Source organism: Brachycentrus maculatus, unplaced genomic scaffold, assembly GCF_059751285.1.
Source record: "Brachycentrus maculatus isolate JH-2025_06_01 unplaced genomic scaffold, ASM5975128v1 h1tg000042l, whole genome shotgun sequence".
Lineage (NCBI taxonomy): Eukaryota > Metazoa > Arthropoda > Insecta > Trichoptera > Brachycentridae > Brachycentrus > Brachycentrus maculatus.
This window is the reverse complement of record NW_028280796.1, coordinates 2,095,673-2,121,573: the sequence shown is the minus strand read 5'-3', so window position 1 is coordinate 2,121,573 and position 25,901 is coordinate 2,095,673. Positions and strand designations below refer to the sequence as shown.

General features: G+C 31.1%; 1 protein-coding gene across 1 annotated transcript in view; it reads right to left on the bottom strand.

Annotated features, from left to right (window-relative positions):
• Positions 1 to 25,901, bottom strand: part of Myo10A (unconventional myosin 10A) — a 196,982-nt gene that overhangs the window by 34,447 nt on the left and 136,634 nt on the right. Inside the window, exon 23 of the mRNA XM_088277420.1 lies at positions 1,524 to 1,795. Within this exon, the coding sequence (XP_088133546.1) occupies positions 1,524 to 1,795 (272 nt within the window). The remainder of the gene's footprint in view (positions 1 to 1,523; positions 1,796 to 25,901) is intronic.

Here is a 25,901-nt window from a genome sequence, read left to right as displayed (position 1 = left end):
ATATTGCACAATGGCATAAACCCATCATACATTACAAAAGTGGTATGTTTGCTAATCTCTAATTTTATGTCTCAAGAGCGATACTTAACCCCTATTCAAGTATAAGTAAAGGTAGTTAACATATAAATCCATAGTTGACAATTGTTTTAACAAAACAACGGTAAGTGTTTTTTTTTTAAATTTTTATTGAAGGTCCTTTTTGTATGAAAGAAGATGGAAGTCTGAGCATCCCAGGGCTACGACCCGGCATTTGGCCGGATTAAGCGATCACTTTATACACTTGTGTAACGTTCACCATTCTGCGTTCATTCGTTGAGTCTCCCTTCGTTCATAAAAAATAACTATAATATTGACATATCATCCGTAAGGATCCGTGAATAATCCAGTTTCTGATATAATAAATATGTAATATGAATATTGTGTTATTTTTTACTGCGGAGTATACAAATAAACGGCAGAATCTGTCTTTGAAATTATGTAATGTTGATTCGCACATTAAGGATTTTCAAAAAATATGTTATTTAGAAAATAACGTACAAATAAAATCACAGTTTGTGTGGTTTTTCCATACATTTTTTTCCAAATCCTGCCTTAAAATTACATGTTTCTTATTTGGTTTTAATTCAAACAACTTTTTTATCTTTATTTCTTTGTTTGGATAATTGCTCCAAACGATTTCTTGCGATTTCTAGACTTTGTCAAAAAGCTTCATAGATGGGGTTGAACCCTCTCGAATACAAAATTATTCATTGAACACAGTAAAAATATCACATTCCAGTCAATCGATAAGATTGCCTGGAATGTGATGTTGATTTCGTTGGTTCTTTCTATTCTCATAAATTGCAAAACGAGTTAAAGAACTATTTTTTTTCAACGCGTGTGTGTATTTGTCACATTAAAAAAAAAATATTCTCCTTTTCTTTACTATCTACCTACAGACAAACCTCTAATGAAAATACAGGGTTGTTCCTTTATTAAATCTGGCTAGCGCCACCACATCGTATAAATTCTACATTTTTTTTCGTTTAAATTTATAACGTATCATATTTCATCATTAATAAATTTTTAGAAGATTATCATTTTACACTGAAACCCGGATTTCACATTTTCCCGGCAATTGTGTGTGATTATTTTAAGTCCCAATATATTTTAGTACATTTTTTATTCGCATTTACGTTTTTTCCCTCAGTTTGTCTAAAATATCCTGTCGTTAGATTTTTTACTCGATCGCTTCTTTTTTTGACATCATTTACGATCATCGTTTACGTGCAGTTTTTACGTTTTTTTGCCTGTTTTATTAATTAAGTCATTACAATTTTTACATTATTTTTTCAATACGCCCAATTTACGTGCTTCCTCCATTTTTAGGTTTTTGTTTGCAAAAATCCCACATACATTTTATTTTCACAAAAAAATAATAAAATTAAAAAGCTTTTTTAATACCCCGCATTTACATTTTCCCTAAATTTAAGTTAAATTTTTCATAAACACAAAATATGAAATTATTACACAAAATCACTTACTCTGGACTCTGTCTGAAGTGGTTGACGGCAAACTGCAGCAGCGAGTGCTTCCCGTCCCTCGGCGGCAGCTCGTCTACGCTGTCCTCCCTTCTCGGGCCCGCAGTGCCGGGGTGGCCTTGGGCCTGCGCGCCCAGAGGGCCGGGGCTGCTGCCGGTCAGCGACACGGCGCCGGCGGCGGCCGGAGGCGAGGCGGACTGCGGCAGCTCGCGGCGCTGCTCGGCGCCGACGCTGGCTGGCGGCAGCGCGCGGGACGGAGACACTTTCTGCTGTAACTGGAATAAAAAGAAAAACAAATCAACTAATTGATACGGCAGTCACTTTATGGTAAGATCTATCTATTAAGTTTTACTTGGTAAATATCAAGTAAAACTTAAATTGAAAAAGAAAAAGATATTAATTATTTTGTCAATTGAGAATCAAAGAAAAATACTTCCTTTTAAAAATTTCCTAGAAGAAGGCGAAGTACAAGTGAAACTAATAGAAAATTAGGGTTTTTTTTACCCTTATATTTATTTAATATTATTCTAGATTGGCAAAACGTCTTAAGATAATATGTAATATAATAATATATAATTTAGATATCCTCGAGGAAGACGAAATTTATGTAAAATTAGTGGGTTTTTTCACCTTTTTATTTAATATTATTGTTAATTGATACATACTATTATTGATTGATAATTATAATTAACAAAATTGTGAATTTTTTATACAAACAACACATATTAAACTTTCATATTTATCAATAAATTATTTTATATAATATAAAATAATAACTATACTGGAGTCTGAACAGACCAGTCTGATGATGTCGGTAACGATGAAACCCAGTTACTGGTCAAATAAAATAAATATGGAAAATATTTATTTTATTTGGTTGTTATTTATCATAGAAAATGCAGTTCCACCAAGAAACGTCAGTACCTAAAAACGTAAATCTAATTAATTATTTACATTTGTAAAACTATCGTTTCTGTAATGATAATATAAGATATTTCTTCAAAGGAACAAGCCCGCTAATATAGTACATAAACATTAAATATATATAAATAATGTATCGAAAATGTAAGTCTAAAGAAGAAAAAACAAAAAGTTCTAGTAATACAACAATTAAAATCACGGGCGTAACCGGGGGAAATTACTATTGAACACATTTCTTTTTAAACGACGAACCACACGACCGTCACATTTACGAAAAGAGAAAATGTACATATCACTGGTCGAACTCAAGAGCTGACCCAAAACGTGATTTCTTTATGTAAAATCATATTTAATAACCATACAGAAGATGTTCATGTGATATAAAGTACAAAAAAAGCGAAGATAATAATAGACGTTACAGAAACTCAATCTGCTAAATTGACTGACGATCGTTCTGCCCATCAATACTTATTAAAACTGAAATTGTAATAGTGTGCAGCAAGAAGTCTCGTCGTCCATATGCCGAAATGCGTCGGAATAAATTAAATCTCAAATGAGAACGCTGATAATTTAATAGGCCGTGAAAGCGAGAAGAATTATATCGTGCTTGCGATGGAAAAATCCGATTCGATTAAATTATAAAGCGAATAATGTTCTATTATCTCGAGTCTCATCAAACAAAGACCTTAGACTGCAAAATTATCTACCGTGACCATGTAAATATGTAAAGCACTTTTCACAAATCCTTTAAACATTTCGGTTTCATTATGGTTTCATATGATCCCTGACTTTGGAAATATCAAAATAATCAAGATACTCTAGATAAAACTGGTTAAAGAAAACCAAACGGCGGAGCTGCCAAGAAGAATAGGACCGAGTTGGGCGCCTTTTGGCAAACTCAAACAAATTCTGCAAAATAAGGAGATTCTAACCTGACTACAAAGAAAAGTATACGAATCCTGCATACTGCCAGTGAACACATCGCTCACTCCTTTCAAAAACGTCAAAAATAAAAAATCGTCAATTTTCAGTTGTGCATGTTTTCGGAATGTCCAGAAAATGTATTATAACCCAGAAAAAGAGGCATATTTTTAACTTAATATTTACCCGCTACAGGGCCGAAAGCGTTGTTTTTGCATTTTGAAGAAAAGGTATCGTTTAATTATTTTTTTAAATATACTAAATATTATTCAAATGGAGAAAAAACCTTCAGGTTTTACCTAAAAAGATCTGTTACACAGTAAAAAGTTCAATAAGCGGCTTGATATTTATTTTTAATACATTGTATTGTATTTTTAAACTTTAAAAAGGTTTTCCTGAAAAATCATTTTTATTTTATTTATGACGTTCTTGAAAGGAGTGAGCGACATATACACGAGAGACTATGGCTCTGACAAAGAGAAATGCAAAAAAGCTCAAGTGCACACATCGATCCATGGAAAGATTCATGCATAGTTGAAGTCTGATGGATAAAATATAATTTTAAAAAATTAGATACCAGGAAAAGAACCAACGTAGAGAATATCATGGATCGCATGGCAAATTTCAAATGGCAATAGCAGGACATATTGCAAGACAGGACCCCACACGATGGACCCTAAATTTATTACGTGCAACGTTTTATAAGATTTTTACATATCAGATTAAAGTTGGCATGCATTACCGAAAGTATAATTGCGGAAAGTACATAATTCACACCGATAATCAACACGAAGAAGATGATTTGCCATCATTCATTGATGACATATCACATTAGCCATCGAACGGGTTACTGTAGCGAATAAAGTAATATACTTATATGTAATATATCATTTTTTGACATATCATCAAAGATGAAAAAGAATATGGAAGTTTGGATATTTACGGGGCTGACGACCGTCATAGTCTGGTTTAAGTGATCACTTTACACACGTGTAACATTCACCAATTCTATCCATTATTGACAACCACACTACTTAAATTCTTTAAGGTTCTATATATATGAACCAATTTTTCGAAACAGTGTTCTTTAATCTCTAGAACTTCACTAAAGACATCTATTGGTGAGATGAAAATAAGCCTTTTTATTGAGCAGAAACTCTTTTATTAGTATCTTTTATTAATATATAATATGTTGCCCGTGCGGAAATGAGAGCTGAGTGAAAATTAGCCACGCATTCATCGAAAGAGCCGACTCATTCCGATACGAGTTTCACCAGGAAGGAATTTTGCGTTCTTTCTTTTACAGTAGTTCCGTTTGCTTGTAGCTTCACTCGATAAGTCGTCATAATTACTTGGGCCCCAGCATAATCCGGATATCTTATTTGATATTAAAGTACGAAATAAAGTAATTACATTTGCTGATGAAATTATAAACGTTTTTTGAGAGCCTTCTAGAGGTATTAAAATATATTTAACGCTTAATACGTCCGCTGTAGCTGTATTGTGTTAAAATTCGACGACTTCCGTTATATTTCAATATATTCTTAAAATAATCGTTTTGTTACATAAATATTTTATGAAGATGCTCACCAAGTTCATATGAGGGTAATAAATGCACACCTAAATCATCTCTAGTGAAGATAACATATATATTCCAATGCGTAGATGCAAACAAATCATATTAACAAAAATACCCACAAGTAATTCAAAATTATATAAAAAGATTTCATCTAAAAAACAAAATTGTTGCGTTTAACTTGTATGACGTTCTAGAGTTTAGATTCAAAATATTCAATAAAAACGTCATTAGATGACACTCTTGACAGGGATTTTTGTTATTTTAGAAAACTTATGGCTGCAGGACAATACTTGGGTGTTTTTTTTATGTTCGGGCTCCAATTCAATAGTTGAAGTCTAGAAGAAACGATCTGACTCAACAAAAATGTGCAGTACGACTAGAGCTTTCAAATAGGTTACAATCGAATTCAATCAACTATCAATCATCGATGAAAATAAATCAAAAATCTTTTTTTTTAATATCAAACGGTTATTTTGGAAGCCCTACGTACAACACTCTGTGAAATAATCCTAATAACAACTTTTTACTTATGCGTTTATTAAATCATGATCCTAATATCCTGATTTGACTAAAAATGGAATAAACATAGCCACAGTAAAACGCGCAAGAAACACCGATCGCGACAAATGGCTTTTGAAGGAAGCCACTGACCACAAAAAAATACAATAGAATAATCAATAAACATTAAAAACCCACAAGTTATTTATTACTACGCCAGAAGGCCTAAAGCGCTAGGCCATTAAATCAGTAAGCTTTCTCATCTCATGGCATTTCATTTGAAATATTTACGACTCCGCATACAAAATGTGACACAGGTCAACCAATTTTTCAAAATTCTACACTCGAACTGCCTCCATAAATACGAATATTAGCATTAATTGCTGCCGGCTCTATAACAAGCCTACCAAGAAAGTAAAACTTGATTTTATGGAGCCAATTGAAAGTGTTCCGTTTATCGATTCCACCCAAACGGATGTAATATTTAATCATTTTGGTAATCTCGTTTTTGTTTCGGGTGCAGTAATGATGCGTAATGATACTTCAGGGAAACTCGAAGGGACTAATCGGTTTAATCGTGTGCTAAGTATACCGGTATATGTTCATTACTTGTAACCATATGTAAATCCAAACCAAAATATGTGATCATTAAAAACAAGAACCATTTAGGAAAACGGTGAAATCAACGGTGAGTCCAACATTAAAATGGTTGCATAATTAGTTATCAAAACAAAAGTGAATGCAATTTTATGATCTTTAAACAAGTCATAAATTAAAAAATATGAATACGAAAGAAAACAAATTCCCAAAGCGAAAAGAAACAAAGCAGAATGTATGGAGCATAACTTTGTATTTTTTTGTTAATCCTTCTTTGACCAATTTTATGAGAAGCTGATTAGATCAATTCGGTTTTTATCATTTGTAATATGACTATAATATAAACACTGCTAGTCCAAAAGACTCTAGAACAAGAAATATTCCACAAAATAGATCTGGCAAGCATCTTATAAAAAAAGTTTAAAGAAAAATCTCAACAAATAAAGTCTGGAAAGATGTCTACGATATCAACATCTCACAAAGTAGACCAAAATATAATAAAAACACGAAATGTATGGAAACAGTTCAAAAAATATATTAACTAAGACAGGTCTTACAAAATGGACCAAATAAAAATCTCCCAAAAGACACCGTGATAAGATTTCATTAGAAACACCACATAAGTTAGATCTGATAAACGTCATAAGTACGCGAAAATACATCACAGCATAGACCGACGAAACAACTCACAATATCCACAGTCTCCTCTTCCTCCTTGGTATTTTTCTCACTTTCAACTAGTTCGCTTCCCGTTTCGTCGTCGCAGACGTAGGTGACGTCGGTGACGTCGGTGGTGTCCGTGACTGGCGAATCCTCGGACATGATGCGGCTGCCACAAGTACTCCGGCTGCACTGAGGACGGTCTGGTGGACCAGCATTCTTGGGCCGGGGGAGAGAGCCTGCCCAGTGGTGCCTGACTCCGCGAAGCTCGAGACACGCAACCTACCAAATGTAGCATGCTACTGCCTGGATTTTTTTGGTTTAATGAACTACAGACAGGGTTGTCTAACAAACGCTATCGGTTTAAATATCAAGTTTTGTGGAAGAAAATGCTGTTTCAGAAAAATCATTTATTCCTTGCTGCTAGCATCTCTTTACGTAGAGGCCATCAAGAAATATTTCAAACATTGCTATAATTATATTCTAGATACCCTAACAGGTCATCAAAAAATTGACACTTTAAATAATAATAAGGTTTTTGATTCATCAAGATATTCCACTCGTAAATTATTGTGCGTATTTCAGCTCATGTTTGTCACTCGTATCTAGAAACGGCGCATCTCATTTGTATAAGCCTCAATGGCTATATTGCATTGAAGTATCAAAGCCTTTAAGCTATCGCTAAAAACACGACCCAGCTTTAAAAGTACTTAATTTTCAAGACAAAAAATATTTTAATTAAAGTTTTTAGTTGGTAAAATACCACTATTTCTAAACATCTATCGTGACACTGCATGCATTAATTTATTGAAGCAACTGCACGCTCCTTAGTTTCATTTTATCAACTTTATCATACACTTTTTGCAAATCCACAAAAGCACAGAACAGTTTCTGTTTCTTAGCCAAAAACTTCTCCGTCAGCATTCGTAGTGCAATTTTTTAAGTGTAAACACACAATTGCAATAAAGTACGCTATCTTAAGCACTAGAGATTAAAACAACTACAGAATCGTTAGGTATTACGAAGGTCAATACCTTTAAGATATAGCTAAATGCAATGTAATAAGGCAATTAATATTGATAAATATTTTCACACAGATGAGAAAATTATCGATTGTATTATAAAAGTACCAGAGTACCATTTATCGTAAGCAAGTTAAAATCAGAAGCCGGCAAGCAGAACTTAGCATCAAGCAGTGAAATACAACTATTGTTTTAGTAAAATCATAGCATAAAGCTATGATTCATATGTTTAATATGATAGATAAAATATTTGACGTACACGTAAAAGAAATTCTCTCATTTTTTTATTATTAGATTAAAACCAATATTTTTAGCTTTTCCACTTTTTTATTTGACCGGCGACCGGGTTCCGTCGTTACCGACATCATCAGACTGGTCTGACCAGTCTGATGATGTCGGTAACGACGAAACCCGGTCGCTGGTCAAATAAAAAAGTGGAAAAGCTAAAAATATTGGTTTTAATCTAATAATAAATTAAAAATGCAATTCCATCACGAAGTGTCAGTGGATAATATAAATCTATTAGAAATTCTCTCTTTTTAACGACATTTTTTTACATCAAAAGAAAATAAATCTGCCATCTGAATCAATTATTCTGTCGTTAAGTGTAACATTACATCTATTTGCATAACCCCGTCGTTATGCACCATAAAAATGACTAAAAGCCTGGGTGAAGACCTATACGACATCTAATCCGTAATACTTCATAAGAAACTGTTACGAGAGTTGGTGTCATACATGATAAAAATAGTGAAGGACATTGGAACCAAGCTAGGACACAAAATGCCGAACCCTTCAAGTAGAACGGAAGGTCTGTTGACGACAGTCAACAGTCCGGCTTCTCCTGAGGAGTTTTACGTAATTTCCTCCCAGTAATGAGCAAATGCTAAGAAGTTCCTGATTGGCACACCTTAGATTATCCCTCCTGTTCCCAACACAGATTAAAATACAAAAAAAAAAGTTAGAAGAAACAAAAATTTACATAGTGATCTTTAAACTTTGTACATAATAAGCAAGGTAAATAATAAATGCAGCTCCGACCTAAAAAAAATGAAAAAGGGTCATTTGTAGTTAAAATCTGATTTTATGAAAACCCCCGTTCTTACGATTACAAATGAAAATTTTCTGTTCATAATTAATGCAATTACAGATGACATGACTGGACATAAACGTGTTCAGAGATGCTCTAACGGGGTGTCGAGTATCCACGATTGATGAATAATTTTTCGCCATCGGATCATTGATAGTAATTGCAAATAACGAAATAAAAACTAGTACGAGCGCACGCGAGTACGGACTACCAACTGGAGCGTAGTAGGAATCTGGCAAATAAAACATTCATTTAACAATTCTTATTATTTTTCTTTCAACGAACATGTATTCGAAGAGTCTTGAGACTGAATTTACCGACATGCGATAGAAACTACTGCAGCAAATCTTAAAACGTGACTAACCAGCTTCACTTTCATACAATTAAAGAGACATATCGAATTACGTATGATATATATACATATATATATATATATATATATATATATATATATATATATATATATATATATATATATATATATATATATATATATATATATATATATATATATATATATATATATATATATATATATATATATATATATATATATATATATATATATATATATATATATATATATATATATATATATATATATAATCTCATTTATCTATTATATAAGGTTTTGGCAGGTAAAAGCCATTTTTTCATCTCGAAACCATACCTGAATTATGGACAGAATGAGCTTTTCCGCCGTAGCGCAATCAATTTTGGAGAGCCGATTCTTACAGTTTGTCGATAGGATTTCAATTTAGGTTTATGTCTGGCATAATTCTTGATCGATCCAACACAGTTCATTGTTTTTGTGCGAAAAGTTTCATCATTTTATTGGATTTGTGGCAGGGGGTTAAATCCTGCTGAAATATTCCATTACCATTTCACCTTCGTTTTTGTATCTCTGGTAGTATCTTTTCCAGTAGAATTGGGTGATACTTCTCGCTATTCGTCATCTCAGTCACTAAAAGAAGCAGCCCTGGTCCATAATACGAGTACACACCTTCTACACCCTCAAAACATTTTTTTAAAGGGTGTAGAAAACAAGAAAAAAAAATGTTTCAATTAATCTGTTCGATACTGTACATGTACATATATATACAGAAAGTTTGCATTTCACGCAGAAATTATATTGGTATACATGCTAGCGAATGTCCGCTATTTTTAAAATAATTACGAGATGCCAATTAAGTGTTGCGAATGTATATTTTTGTACTTAACCGTCATAAAACACTTGCATCAAACGGGAAAAAATTCGGACGCATGCAATGGATACACGCAATGCATTTTGAACAGCACAACGCACTCGTGAGTGTGCTCGAGAGAAATATCGGATTTTACTGTATACTGTATATTACACATGTTATAAAACATTTTTTTAATTAAATTTAATAAATAAAAGAAACAAAAAAATACTCCTAACATAAAATTCATCCATCATTCCCAATTGCAAAATAAAATGATCAAAAAGCGGAATTATACTTTGCTGGTGACAAATTCAATATGATTTTTCCATTATGACAAAAAGACGCATATTGACAAGTCAATAGTTAAAAAATACACTTAATACAAAATAGTTCGATGAAGATAAAACAGAAAAGCTTACTTAAAATACTGAAAATTTGACAAATACATATGAAATACAACTTACTTTGTAGGTACGTTGTACTTAAAAAAAACTTTTAAAAACAATCAACCGTAAGTTTGTTAATTTATTATAAAAGAAAAAAAACTAAGTTGCGATCCTCTTAACGTAAGAAAACTGAAAAACATTTTAGCACGGTGTACTGGGCACTAAGTAGTTAAATGTAAATATGATCTTAAATTATATGAAAGTGAGGACATCAGTCTGCACTTTGGATAACAACAGTCAAACAAACACTATAATTGACGGGAAAAAATATAGCATAAAGTACCTTACAATACCTATTTCCTTCTCGTGTCCTTCCATACTCTATTGTAATAAGTTGATTTCGCCTCATTGTCATCAAATTTACTAAAATTATTTGTAAAAATATAATACCATAACAAAAAATAGTACTAATAAGATACGTGTGTTTGTAATAAATGTAACGATCATTTAAATAATCCTTCTGATAAAAAATATCATTTGTCGCATATAATTTGTACATTGCAAAGGCTACGTCAATCGTTCACTGTTATTATTTCAAAACATCAGCTATCCTCAGGTATTGCATATTTAATGTAATTACAGATATTTATCTGTAATATAGTAGAAAAGGCTATTTTGTGTACCATTTACAAAATCTATAGATAATCTATTACAGGCGGATCAAATTATGAGATTTTCTCATGTCTACAAATGGTAGTAGCAGTTCTCGGTCAGTATTTCCAGTACAGGTTGAAGTAAAAGTTTAATACGGTAAAGTGAAAAGAAATGAAAGAAAGGAAATCGCATGGAGGAAACTAAAAAAAATGCTGTTCGACGAACAAACCGGAAAAGGTGAAAATACGGTTATTATTACTAAAGGAAATTTAACCTACAAGGAAATGGGAAAATGTTACATAAATATATATGGCTACTAAATATTATAATCATAGTATGTACCATAAGGCCCCGATTTATGAAAATTGTTAGTCACCATATAATTTGCATTCATTCAAAACATATTTTTCTTTTTGTAATCGACAAAGGAAGGAGGGGTCAGTGGTAGTCATAATTCAGATCATGAAGACTCCAATCCTGTAACATTTGCTACCATATTGAATCATGCCTATTTTCAACTTTAGTTGAAAATATGTATTGTACAAAACGTTATGGATATAAGAAAAGTGTCCGTCGATGGTTGCTTCTCGTTGGTAGGGACAAGGTGGAAAAAGAATTAGAGTCCAGGCTTAATATTTGTAATTATTTGATTAGTTTATTAACCTTTCTACTGTAAATTGTTATTGTATCCGTTGTATGTAATGTATAAAATCTAGTAATAAAAAAAATTGTACTCACATGTTAGTAATCCGGCTCAACACAGGCTATGCCTAAAGAGCCGTAATATATATAATTTTAAAAAAAATTATAAATGTATCTAAAAAAACGAGTATTAATGGATTTCGTTACAATTTTCATAAAAGAATACCATATTTTAAAATCGTGTTTCATCCTGGAATAATTATTGAGACGAACGGGTGCACCAATGTATTGTAATTGAATAGAAATTGATTGAATAACAGTATTTTCCATTAGCACGGCGATTGTTGGTTATATGAAGGGATTTTAGTACCCACACGCTAAACCTGAAGCCTTTACAATCTCGTTATACCAATCTCTTCGACCTTGCCTTAAACCTGCCATGAATAATCATAATATAAAGGCAATTTCTCCATTCCGCGACACAAAGCGACCGGTTTACGGAGTAACCTTAAATTAAACGTCGCTATTGCAGTTATTTATCTATAGGTTTTAGACATAAAATATTATGACGCACTGAACTAAAATGGATTCGTTTTAATCAGCGCATGAACATAATATTCTTCGTAACCTCATTGTACAAAAATATCTTATTGAGAACTATACTTTAAAGATAAATTGTTCGAAATCTTATAAACCTAAAAAGGTAATTCTATTCCCTGTCCTTTCCTTTTCTTCTTTTCCTATCACTATCATATACTTTTCTCTTTATCCCATCCTTGTCTCATGTTTCTTCTTATATATAGACTTTTCTTATGCATAGTTGTGAAGAACTGTAATTGGTACTCATGTTTTTTTTTTGTATTCTGATGTATCATATATTGTAACTGTTGTTCTTCCTTCCAATAAAATTTAAAAAAAAATAATAAAAATGCTACTTTTTTACTATGGTCTATCATCTTTTCAATCACAACATACCACAATATTTTATTTGGAAGCTTTTCATGTAATTAAAAAGGCACACGGAAAGACACCATGGAAGTCATTAAAATATTGTATGAAATAATATATTGCAAATATAATAATATGAAATAAATGTGAAATATTCATTTTAGAAATGCTTTTAGACGTTACATAGTGCACTAAGTAGAATTAAAGATGGTAGAAACACAGAAGTTGTTAGAAAGTCGGCAAAGAAGTTAAGTCTAATGCATTATGCATGGTAGAACATACAACTTTGAGCAACTACAATTTTATATGTTATTATCAGAGACATAATTTAGAGAAAAAACGTGTAAACTAAACAAAACATAAACTTATTTAAAGTGTAGAAATTTCAAATATTAACGTGAAGGGAATTGAAAAATTCACAAAAGAAAAGTATTTTTTTAAGTTATTGACATTCTCAGCTTGAAAAGGTATGAAAGTATTTTAAAAGTACTACGTTTAGAAATTTTATTATCTCTAATATTTTTGGATATGTTTTTATAAATTTGTCATTCGTTAGCCAGAATTAAGGGTTGCAACACCCCTGAAAATATTACTCTAAAACAATTTTCCCGTAATGCTGATTTTACGACATATTTTATCATTGAATACAAATTTCAATTATGTTCGAAGACCGTGAATATGAAAAAAAAGCCTTTAGTTTTCGTTGTACAACCTAACACAATACAGCCAAAATCGAGATCATAAAAAAGAATACAAAAGTATTCAGTCCATTTTTTTGCATTTTTCGCACACAATGTATCGAAAATAATCACAAAAAGATCTAAGGCATTTTACAAGCGGGTATTGTGGTTCTGTGTCCAGATGAAATATGTGTGTCCGAGAAAATAAATTGACTTTCACTCGCCATACAATAATACTCGTTAATCACAGACTGATAAATACTATGTAAAAGTGAAAATAATGCATAATATTGCTCTGAGATTTCTCAGGGCAATTTTTCACGAAAATTCAAACCATAAAAATGCACGTCTTGTTAGATGATAGCAATTAGATAAGAGCGAATTAAAAATCGAAATCGACCGTTGAAAGACTCCACGAGAAAAATATAACAAGGTTCATCTTTGTTGAAAGAAGGATTGTCCGTACCTCATATTGTCCGTAATTGACTCCTGACCTGACCACTTTCAAGTATGTGAATTACTTGATTACGTTTTACTCGGTCTTCCTCTGCCTTTTACTACCAGCTACATTCGCCTTATAAATTTGTTCTACTATTTTTTTCTTCACTCATTCAATTCACGTGCCCAAACCCTCTGAATTCACTATTCTTAATTTTATCAATAATGCTTGGGTTGCATTATTTATTTATATCGCTCACTCCTTTCAACAACGTCATACTTATATCAAAAAACTTGATTTTTCAGGGGATCGTTTTTAATGTTTAAAAATATAATGAAAAGTATTCAAAATAAATATCAAGCCACTTATTGAACTTTTTATTGTGCAACAGATCTTTTTAGGTAAAACCTGATTTTTCTCCATTTGAAAAATATTTAGGGAATAAATAAAAAAATTAAACAACACCTTTTTTTCAAAATGCAAAAACAACACTTTCTACCCTGTAGCAGGTAAATATTAAGTTAAAAATATGCCACTTTTGCTGGGATATAGTACATTTTCTGGCAATTCCGAAAACACGCACAACTGAAAATTGACGGTTTTTGATATATGACGTTAAAAGGAGTGAGCGATATGTATTCCTTTATTACTGTTTTCGCTGATAAAATAAATAATATTAAAAATATAATGTTTTTAAAAATAATAATAAAAACCTTCATTATTCCAAGAGTTTTTACTGTACTGTAAAAAAACCATAAGTTTTACGTTCGTTTTTTGCTTAACAATTACCGCTAATGTATATTGTCACGGTTGTTTTCAACCTTCAAAAGTTGACGGTTTACGGTCATTTGTGTCATCTGTGTCAATTCGCATTGTGTCATTATGCTGTTGATCCATTCGCTATTTTGTTTGATCGCTTCGTCACAGAATTGTGTGCATTTACCAAAATTGTGATGAAGTCGTGGGAAAACCGGCAGATGAAACAAAACGAGACGGAACAAAAGATTAATACAATGAACGGAAGAGGAAACGATGATTCGATTTCAAATTAGATTCGAATGTCGCAAATCGATCATTCGACAATAATTATTTAATCAGGCAAACGTATTCATTTGAATAATGATGTTAACCCGAAGTACTGTGAAATTAAAATTAAAATACTAAACATGGAAAAATCGGTCCATACAGTCAAATTTCTGGTATTTTCCATCGAACTGTATGGAGCCTTGTCCGCCTCCGTAGCGAAATGGTTAGGATAGACGTGTTGGATTATCGTGCTAGAAGGGTCAATTTAAATACAAATGTTTTCCAGTATAATAATTAATATTACCCTAAAGCAGCACCTGAAGCGCAGGACTTATCACCTTTCTTCCACGTATTTAACGATCAAGATACTACTGCTTATATAATATGTAGTGCCGTATTCACCATTGGGTGTGGATAAGATGAGGGTTAGAAAAAGTAGAAAAATGGACACTAAGTTTTAAAAGTTGAAACGTAAATACTAAAAAAAAACTTCAAATGAAATATTTAATTAATTGACTTAGCAGTCATTCAGTGTTAATATGTATCCATTTTTAATTTTAGCTTTACTTTTTAACAAAAGTAAAACTTAAATTTGAAAAATAATTAGAATTTGAAACTCGTTAGTTTCAACCTCTCATTAGAGGTCACAAGCCGGGAAAATACCGAGAATTGTTTTACTCCTATCTCAAAAGCTCATCGTTTTGAGTAATAAATAAAATCTTTTCCAGATATTGAAAATTTTCTCTTATGGTAGAACAACAGATTTCGGCCAATCGGGTGCTCTGATTAAATCGACGGACGCCACAAATTATTTCAGTAAATCTTAAACACATGTGCCACTTTTCAAAACTAAATTATATGGTATATATATGGTGGTACAATTAAATATTATAATACTTTGCAAAAATAATGCACACGGCGTTACGGTACCCAGTAATATCAACAAGCATCTAAACAGCAAACGTTAGAATGGAGAGTGTAAAGTTGGTATCGGAATAAGGAATCTTTGGCAGGCACATTTGGACCTATGCAGATTAATTTGGGCGTATGTGGAGCGGATCGACAGCGATTTTACGTTATAGTTGCCGCCTCTCCGTCACTTCCGGCGCGGAAACAATACAGCACACAGCAAACCGGAACATCCGGAAAATTATAAGTTTTATGGATAAATTTTAAATCTGAAAACTGCAGATCGATCGATTGGAAATAAATCTATAACAATACATAAAAAAATATATCCCTCAAAATATGTCAACTTTGAATTCTGCATGTGAGACGTTCTGTCAAATGGAATGTACATAAGTTCACATATTTTGAAAGTAAATATTCTTTTTTAAATCTTTATCCGCAACCGATGGTCCATAGGGCACTGGATCATATAAACGCAGTTTTTATCTCGATCGTTAACACATGATGTAATAGGTGCCAGTCCAGGGTAATCTTGAATAAATATTAGAGTGCAAAGTCACTTTTATTTATTTGACCCTTCGCCTGGGAATCGAACCCGGGACTTACGGTACGAACCAGTACGGTAGCCGATCGTGCTGACTATTACACTACGAAGGCGGACGGTACGGTATATTAAATAATTATACAACCCAGACAAAGACAGTCCTCTAAATAAGCGAGTGTTTTTGCCTAGAATTTTCAGTCATGAATTACATGAAATTATAGTAACTTTAAACATAAAGAGTGAATCCACTCACGAGTATAGCCTATAAAACTTAAAAAGTTGAAGCCTGAGTAGGGTCAGGGGTGGTAGGCAGAGAGGATGGAACGCCACACTCGTCTGTCCTGACAAACACTCGCCTCCTTCACATCCATACATCTAGTCATACATGCCCTCCAATTACGCAGACTTTTGACACCGCTAGATTTTAGGTTCTCATTGATATGATCATCCCAAGTCTTTTTCGGTCGTCCTCGTTCTGTTTTCCCTCTCTCATTCGCCACATATATTTTCTTAGTCATTCTCTCGTTATCCATTCGCTCCACATGTCCATACCACCATAAAGAACTCTTCCTAATCTTTTCAATTATTCCTCGTTCAGCCTTACTTTCCTTTCTTATATCCTCGTTTTTAATTCTGTCATACAATGATTTTTCCACACATTGTCTGAGAAGCGCATTTCAACAGCGTTCACTCTGCTTTCATCCATCCTTTGCCAGTTCCATGTTTCGCTTCCATACATTAGTGTCGGTATCAGCACGCCGTTGTGAACCGCCAACTTGGCTTCCATGGACATATTTTTATTTGCAATCACTCTGTTCAAAGCACCATTTATTCTATTCCCTGCATTCACTCTTCTCTCAATATCCTTATCCACTTTTCCATCAATTAATACAATAAATTAATACAATATAACATTAGAGTGCAACGAACTGTCGAGAGAAAATGTACTCGCCAGTTTTCTCCGAGGTCACCCCTCATACTAGCTTGGAAAAGGAAAGCTCATTTTAGGTGCGCGCGCATTGGACATTCCAACACACGTACAATGTTACCGGTTATTTTCTTCTGTTCTGCGCGCCGCGCATTTCTATCGCGCACTGTAATTATATGTTATCACATATTAAAGAAAACTATAAATGCATTTAGGATTACCATTAAACAGGTGTACATTGAATGTTTTCGGCTTATGTAATTAAAGCTGTTCTATGAATAAATAAACTTGATTAAAAGCACTTTTGAATTAATCATACTTGAATATAAATAATAAAGTATTAAATATATTATGATATGAGATGGAGTAGTTTTAAAGTAGATATTTTACTATCTAAACGATTTGTGTTTGAAACATCTTTGACCCTTGGCCGATTTGCCTGCACCACATACAGAAAAAATGGGTCTTTGCGGATTTGCCTACCTACTTGGCTACCGTATTGGAGGTCCCGGGTTCGATTCCCAGAGGGGCGTTAAATAAATACAAGTGATATTTTTCAGTTTAATATTAATTCAATATTATCCTGGACTGATCACCTTTCCTTCATGTGCTAATGATCAACATAACACTGCGTTTATATGATGCAGTTCCCTATGCACCATCGGGTGCGGATAAGGGTTTGAAGAAGAAGAAGATTTTCATTTTATATATCGCATTTATATATATATATATATATATATATATATATATATATATATATATATATATATATATATATATATATATATATATATATATATATATATATATATATATATATATATATATATATATATATATATATATATATATATATATATATATATATATATATATATATATATATATATATATATATATATATTTATATTTATATATATATATATATATATATATATATATATATATATATATATATATATATATATATATATATATATATATATATATATATATATATATATATATATATATATATATATATATATATATATATATATATATATATATTACAATTGAGTTTCATCAAGAAATATCTATTAAAAATACCAGTAATGCCATACTTGATGCTTCAAAAGAAGTATGTATGTATTGTGTATATTTTGATAGGTAAATGTTGAAAATCATTAAAATATTTTGTATACCTCCATCTAAAGTTATCTTTCTGCAGACGATAAGTAGAACAATACATCAATTTGAAATCATTACACAAAATCTAATACAGGTCTGTAGATTCTGTGTTGAGTATAATGTAAAAAAAATATTATGCTAAGAATGTTATCTGCCGCCTGGCATCTGTTACACCAAAAGGTGTTTTGATGGACCAAAATCTATCTGCTTCATCACGATGAATTAAAGAATTGACCACTAATGAACAAACCGTTATAACTTCAATTAACTGATAAGCTAAGTAGGCAGAGTATTCAGAAAGTTAATCCGATAACCAAGATCTATTGTATGTATTACTAACGAATCGTAAATGTTAGATTATAAACTTGGCTAATTAAACGTGATTTAATTTCTTGGATCTTTCATTGCCGATTTTCATTTAAAAATACGTGATTTTCTATCCACAGTTAAAAATCTACAGATTTACGATAGAGTTTCGGTTTTTTTTCGTCGGAAAAAAAGTCGGAACTTGATAATCCAATAAAATGTAGTGATGAATATCTGAATATTTATCGGGTAAATCATCTGTCATTGGAAAGATTAAGTGATAATTTTATAAAAAGTGTTGTATTCACCCACGATAGACATCCATTTTTCATATTTACTCAAATTTAGAAAGTTGTTTATATATTTCAAGTGACAAAAAGGTTTCACATTATAAATAATAAATAATAATGTTATTACGATAGACATCCATTTTTCATATTTACTCAAATTTAGAAAATCGTTTATATATTTCAAGTGACAAAAAGGTTTCACATTATAAATAATAAATAATAATGTTATTAAAACTACTTAACAAAAACTGAAAATGTTTTTCGTAAGAAATTAAAATGAAACCTTTATTTTATGTATATAATATTATTTTCCCAATTTCTGGTACTACAAAAACGCGTAAAATTTTAACTGAAAATGTGAAACATTCATTTACTTGAAATATAATATAAGTAAATTGTAGTCATAAGTTTCGAAATTTGCGTAATATGATAGCAATCGTGGGTTGGGTCGAGGAGATAAAGCAATCACTTAAACCAGACGTTAGCTCTGCAAATACCCAGAACTTATATTTTCATCTCAATAAATAAATTAGCTTTCGATTTTCGTATATATTGCCATTTATGTTTGACAGGACCTATGAAATGTGAATTTTATTTTACACTGTTTTTATTTAATTAAATTTTTATGTATTTTTTTCCATTGAATAATAATGTGAAAGACACAAATACATCCCATATGTCGACATAAGGCAGACGTGAAAAAAAAGATAGATGGTAAAATAAACAGACAACTAATTTTATCTCTTCGATTGAACGCAAATAATAAATATTAACGTATGAATATTAAGTATCTTAAATTCTAATCAGTAGAAAGTTTCAGAAATTACCATCGTATATAAATTATAGTATTTCAATTTCAATAGTAAAAAATCAACATTACTTTAATTCAGATTAACATTCGTTAATACATGAAGTAAATTCAACTGTTGAAAATCATTGCATTATCGCCTTTGCCAGGGCTCATCTGGGTTTATATTACAGTTATCAGGGCTTATACTTACCACTAAACAAAGCAGTCTCTTAACTAATTAACAAATTGACCATCATATATTTTGGAGAAAAAGAATGACTCTGTTTTTTGATCCACTCACATTTTTATTAAAAACCAACTAGTTTTGGCAACAACCTGTTGCTCTCTTCAGGGTTTGTTTTATGACTCATAAAAAAACCCTGAAGAGGGCAACAGGTTGTAGCCGAAACTAGTTGGTTTTTATTAAAAATATGAGTAGATCAAAAAATATATTCCACAAAGTTAATGCTTTAAATATTCAAAAAATTAAAATAACAATTAACCTTCACGCCATTTCTCCGCGGGGGTGGGCAGAGTGAATAGAACGCCACACCAATCTGCCTTTGCAAACATTCTTCGCCTTTTCATTCATCTCCTCATACATACCCGCCAATAATTCCAACACAGTAATGTTTAATGGGGATAGGTAGGAACGCAAAAGATCGCGTCATTCATCAGTCCTGTCATCCATGACTGTGTGACAGGGAAGTAAGTATCAATCACTTTATAGAATAATTATTGTAAAACCTGTCGCGACGGCTTGCCAATTTATGGGTTAAAATATTTTTATGCATAATAAAAAATATTTTAACTCATAAATTTTATGTAAATGGATATTTTGAAACTGCGATTGGATCAATATTTTATTAGATCCTCATTAATAAATTTGGATAGTATATAAAGCGCCATATTTGTAAAGCATTACCTCAAGGGCGCTTTTAAGATAAAATAAAAATATATTATTAGGCCTATAGTATGGGATTATTTTATTACTTATCTTAATAACCCACCGATACATAATTAATTACCTGCACAACACGACTCAAAATGTCACCAAAGATTATTATTTAGGTTACACTTAACATCGCCATACAGATAAGTATGCAAATTAACCTGTTTTAATCTGGTCTCGTTTGCAGTAGCTACTTAATTAAAGGCGTGTTCATAATTATGATAATACGTTTTTTTTAATTGATGGATCTATCAACAATAAATATTACTGATTTTATTAAGTCAAATTTGACCGCCTCTGTCATGTTTTTGTAAATCACATGGCTTCTTGTTAATTAGATTGTGTATTTTATTTTTATTTTTCAAGATGGGAGTTGCATTTATTATTAAGCTTGCTTATTATGTATTAGATGTCCGGTAGCAGAATTAAGATTTAAAATTTTATTTAAAAAATAAACTGCAAAGGATAAACTTTTATTTCAAAAACTATTATTAAGAAGAAAAGTGCGGATTTTATTTCATACAAATTATTTCGTCTAAATGTATGGTAGACCGTCACGTCGGACACACTCTTGGAATCTGGCCTCAGTATTCCGTGCCACTCGTTAGAGAAGTGACGTCGGGATGCCATTAACTTCACGAACGATATTTTTTTAGTGCAGACAGCTGTTTCGGACTGTCTAAAATAATGACAATTTCTCAAAAGTGATAGTCAAAGTCGGGGGTACCCGACACGATACGTAAAAAAGAAGATATGAATAAAAGTTATGTCCTTCATAATGGACTCCATTACTAACGTCATCTCCATCCTAGATCCAACAATCTGGAATCCTTCATATAACTAACGATCAAGGTAAGACCGCATCGATCGAATGGATCGACACTGGTCCCCTTTGCACCAGTAGACACGGAGAGGAGACATATAAATAAGAATATTGCAGTGCAGAATTCGATCTCCCACATCTTCGAATTTGGTCCAATATCAGTAGCCAGTGACGGATGCTGCATGCGCAGGCGGACTACTCGGAATGTATCACGGCTAACTGTAGCGTGGTCACTCTACACTAACGCACAACTCTCCTTACTTTACCCGCACACTCCCACCAACACCCTCCACATGAAACATACAGTTTTCAATACATAATCACGAAGGTAAACTAACCTGCCCGCACATTTGGTTAATTCAAAAATTGAACAAATGAATGCGGTGTTTTGGTTAAAAGTTTGAAAAACATTACACAGAGCCTTAAACCTTTTTGATTTACCGTCACTCATGTAATTTTTTAGTAAATTACCTTTGCTCTGAACCAAACGTGCATAAAGTCAATTAAAACGCAGCCCGATTAACTGTTTAACGAAATTCCCAATGGCAATTAATAAAAATTAAGAAAACTACGTAATTTCTGCACATTCTTACGCTTTGTTTAAGAATAATGGCTGTTGACAGAGGTTTTTGGTGAATTGTATTTTATTTAGTTTTTATTCGATTCCTGATCAACAATACATGCAAATATAATCGAACTAGATGAAAATATCAATATGAATAACCAACCGAAAATAAAAAGAAATATTACAACATACATTTTTTTTTTTAATTGTCCTCTTTGAAAATACCAAACACACAAAATACAAAATTTAGAATACACAGTGACAGATCAAAGACGCGTAGTATAAAAGTGATTACTTTTCAACTACGTTACGTTACAAATTTTGAATCAAGTGATTTTCTACAATGCAAATGGCCATCAAACTCAAATCAAATAAAAATCCATACAAAACGATAAATCAACGTTCATGGAAAAAACCTTTTGTATGTAAAATATATTTTTTAATTTATTCTCAACAAATATTTCAGGGGCAACACGTTTAATTTAAAATTGGCAACTTTTAGTTTGTATTAATTACGAGCTTAAAAAAATAGCTGCGCGATTTAACTGCTTGTAATAGTCTAAATCTGTACAAACTTCAAGATTAAAAGCAATGTATTACAGCAATGTTATACAGCTAACTACCATCCACTGGCAGAATTTCATCTTCCTTGGCAAATTGTCCGGTAGTTAAGGCTGACACTGTATTCACTTAGTTCCGTCTGTGACCATCGGTTAACCTCAAACTTGATCATAATAACGTAATCTCGCGTTGTGATCCGGTGAATAAAGCACAACTTATGGCGAATAAACGGGATTGGCTCAACTCACGAAGTACATAACAATATAGAGAAAATCGTTTAAGACGAAAATATACAAGAATTAGCAAGCGCGAACAAATATTGCGGTCCCCACAAAATGTAATTCGAAATCATACGTTAATTTTTTTTTAAATAAAAAGAAGTATCTATACATATATAGATGGCATTACAAATAGAGTTCAAAAAGAGCGATGAATAAAATTACTTAAAAGTTTGTCATCTACAATTTTACATAAATCATCAAACTTTCCATAGTTTATGAAAAAACAGAATCGCAAAATTGTTTAATGTATAAGGGTTTGAAAATGTATGATGAGATGCCTGAATGTATGAAGACTTAAAAGAGTCTGAACGAATTTATAAAATAAATGTTTTGTTTACTGTAAGGAAATGTAAATATATATATATATATATATATATATATATATATATATATATATATATATATATATATGTATATATATATATATATGTATATATATATATATATATATATATATATATATATATATATATATATATATATATATATATATATATATATATATATATATATATATATATATATATATATATATATATATATATATATATATATATATATATATATATATATATATATATATATATATATATATATATATATATATATATATATATATATATATATATATGTAGATGTAGTAAATTAAGTGTATATTATAGTTTATATTAGTTGTAATATAGGCTAACTTAAGAAATAATAATAAAAATTAATAAAAAATAGTTAGACCAAAAACAAAAAATATGTTTAGTTGTAATATAGGCTTACTTAAGAAATAATAATAAAAATTAATAAAAAATAGTTAGACCAAAAACAAAAAATATGTTTAGTTGTAATATAGGCTTACTTAAGAAATAATAATAAGAATTAATAAAAAATAGTTAGACCAAAAACAAAAAATATGTTTAGTTGTAATATAGGCTTACTTAAGAAATAATAATAAAAATTAATAAAAAATAGTTAGACCAAAAACAAAAAATATGTTTAGTTGTAATATAGGCTTACTTAAGAAATAATAATAAAAATTAATAAAAAATAGTTAGACCAAAAACAAAAAATATGTTTAGTTGTAATATAAGCTTACTTAAGAAATAATAATAAAAATTAATAAAAAATAGTTAGACCAAAAATAAAAAAAATATGTTTTGGTTCCGTTATAAGTTTGAATAATTTAGGGTAAAAAACCCTGTTATTGTCACTTTAAGGAGTCATTATTGATCAACAACCATATCATTTATAATACCATTTCATTAACTTATTGTCGCAAAAATTTTGATTTTATTTTACCCTTTTTTATTCTGAATTATTTGATAAAAATACTTCAGTATAAAAAATACTACAAAAATACGACTTATGGCAGTTATTGTCATCCTAGAATTAAAAGTAATATAAAATATTTTATTCGGCCAAACATAAGGTAAAATAACCTGTTTGCAACATTGACAAGTATCTAGCTAAAATTATGATACATTAAATTAGTAAAAATATATATTTAGCAGTCGGGAAAAAAATCTGTCCCAAAAGCGTGTATTTTCAAAGCTGGCTGAAACATTTAGACGAACTCATTGTTGCAAAGGAAGGAAGTTTTTTCCGGCATACAAATAGATAACCCAATTTTTGTTTAAGTGTATTTAAAAAGAAATATATTCACATAAGAAACATAATAACTGCCAACAGTATCAAACTTGGAGTGATCAAATAATACTTTTCTTTACGCTGCGTGCAAAAATTCATTCTTTGCAATAAACAATTTAATACATTTGTTTGTATAATTTGAAAACATCGTTAAAAAAACTCAAACTAAAAATATGCTAACGTATGTGAAGCTCTTAAAACCAAATGATGGTAAAAAAAAATACCGCAAGATTTTTTTATCTTTTCTTAACCGTTCGGTAGATTATGTATATATAACTGTTAAATAATGCGAGTTTTTCCCTTTCAATTATATGTTATTTTTATGACTTTTTTTATGTACAACTGTATAAATACGATGCGCTTCTATAGCAATAAAATAGGTTTTTAACACTGTTCAACTATTATACTTTGATTTTTTGTACATATTTGTGAATGTAATATTATTTTATTGAGATTACATTAAACACTCCAAGAAATAAATTGCTCAAAAATTTTTTTTTTTTTTTTTTACAAAAGTACAAGACTAAAAGTGAAGTGTTTTTAAAAGAAAAATGTAAAAACATTCCACGATCAAGATAATATAGAAAATGTATTACTTTTGTTTACATTATAAAAGGACTTTTACTCTTTTACAAACAAATAAATATTTAGTTTAACCTTTTTTTATACAATTATGACATACATGTATGAATTTATGTATATTGTATTCATGGGATACAAACGTAATTTAATTATATATACTTTCAATATATTAAAGGAGTAAAAAATAGATTCATGTGACGAGTGCGTATTTGAATTGATTGAAAAATCAATAATTTCCATTTAAATGTACGGATATTGATTTGATATATGAGACAATAGGCGATATCGAAAAAAAACGTTAAAAGATGAAGAAAAAAAGTATTTACCATAACGCAGCCATCCCCTTTTTCGCTAAGATTTTCAAAGCGGGCGAGTATTTCTCTAACGGAAACCTTCGGTTCCGAAGACTCCTCGATGATGGTCTCCATGGGTCCGCTGGACCCCGTGGAGAAGTTGGAGAACTTCCTCGAAACCACACTAGACGACACGGAGCCACCTCCGGTTCCCGGATCCGACGTCTTCCTCCCACCGTTCTGGACCAGAGAAACGATCTTCTTTTCCTTTCCTTGACTTTCCTTTTCAATTCTGTTGAGTTCTTTGGTCGTTTTTGCGTAAGCGGCGTGATCATCATTTGGGCTTTTTTTGCCATTCTTAGCCTTGTGTTCTCCATTGGTCTTTTCACTTTTCTTGTTGTTCTTATCTAGATTAGTCTCGCTGAATTCGGCTTTGTAAGTGTCCGATTGTCTTCTATTTATCGCGTCTGACATGTCAGAGTATGTTTTTTTCTCGTCGTGG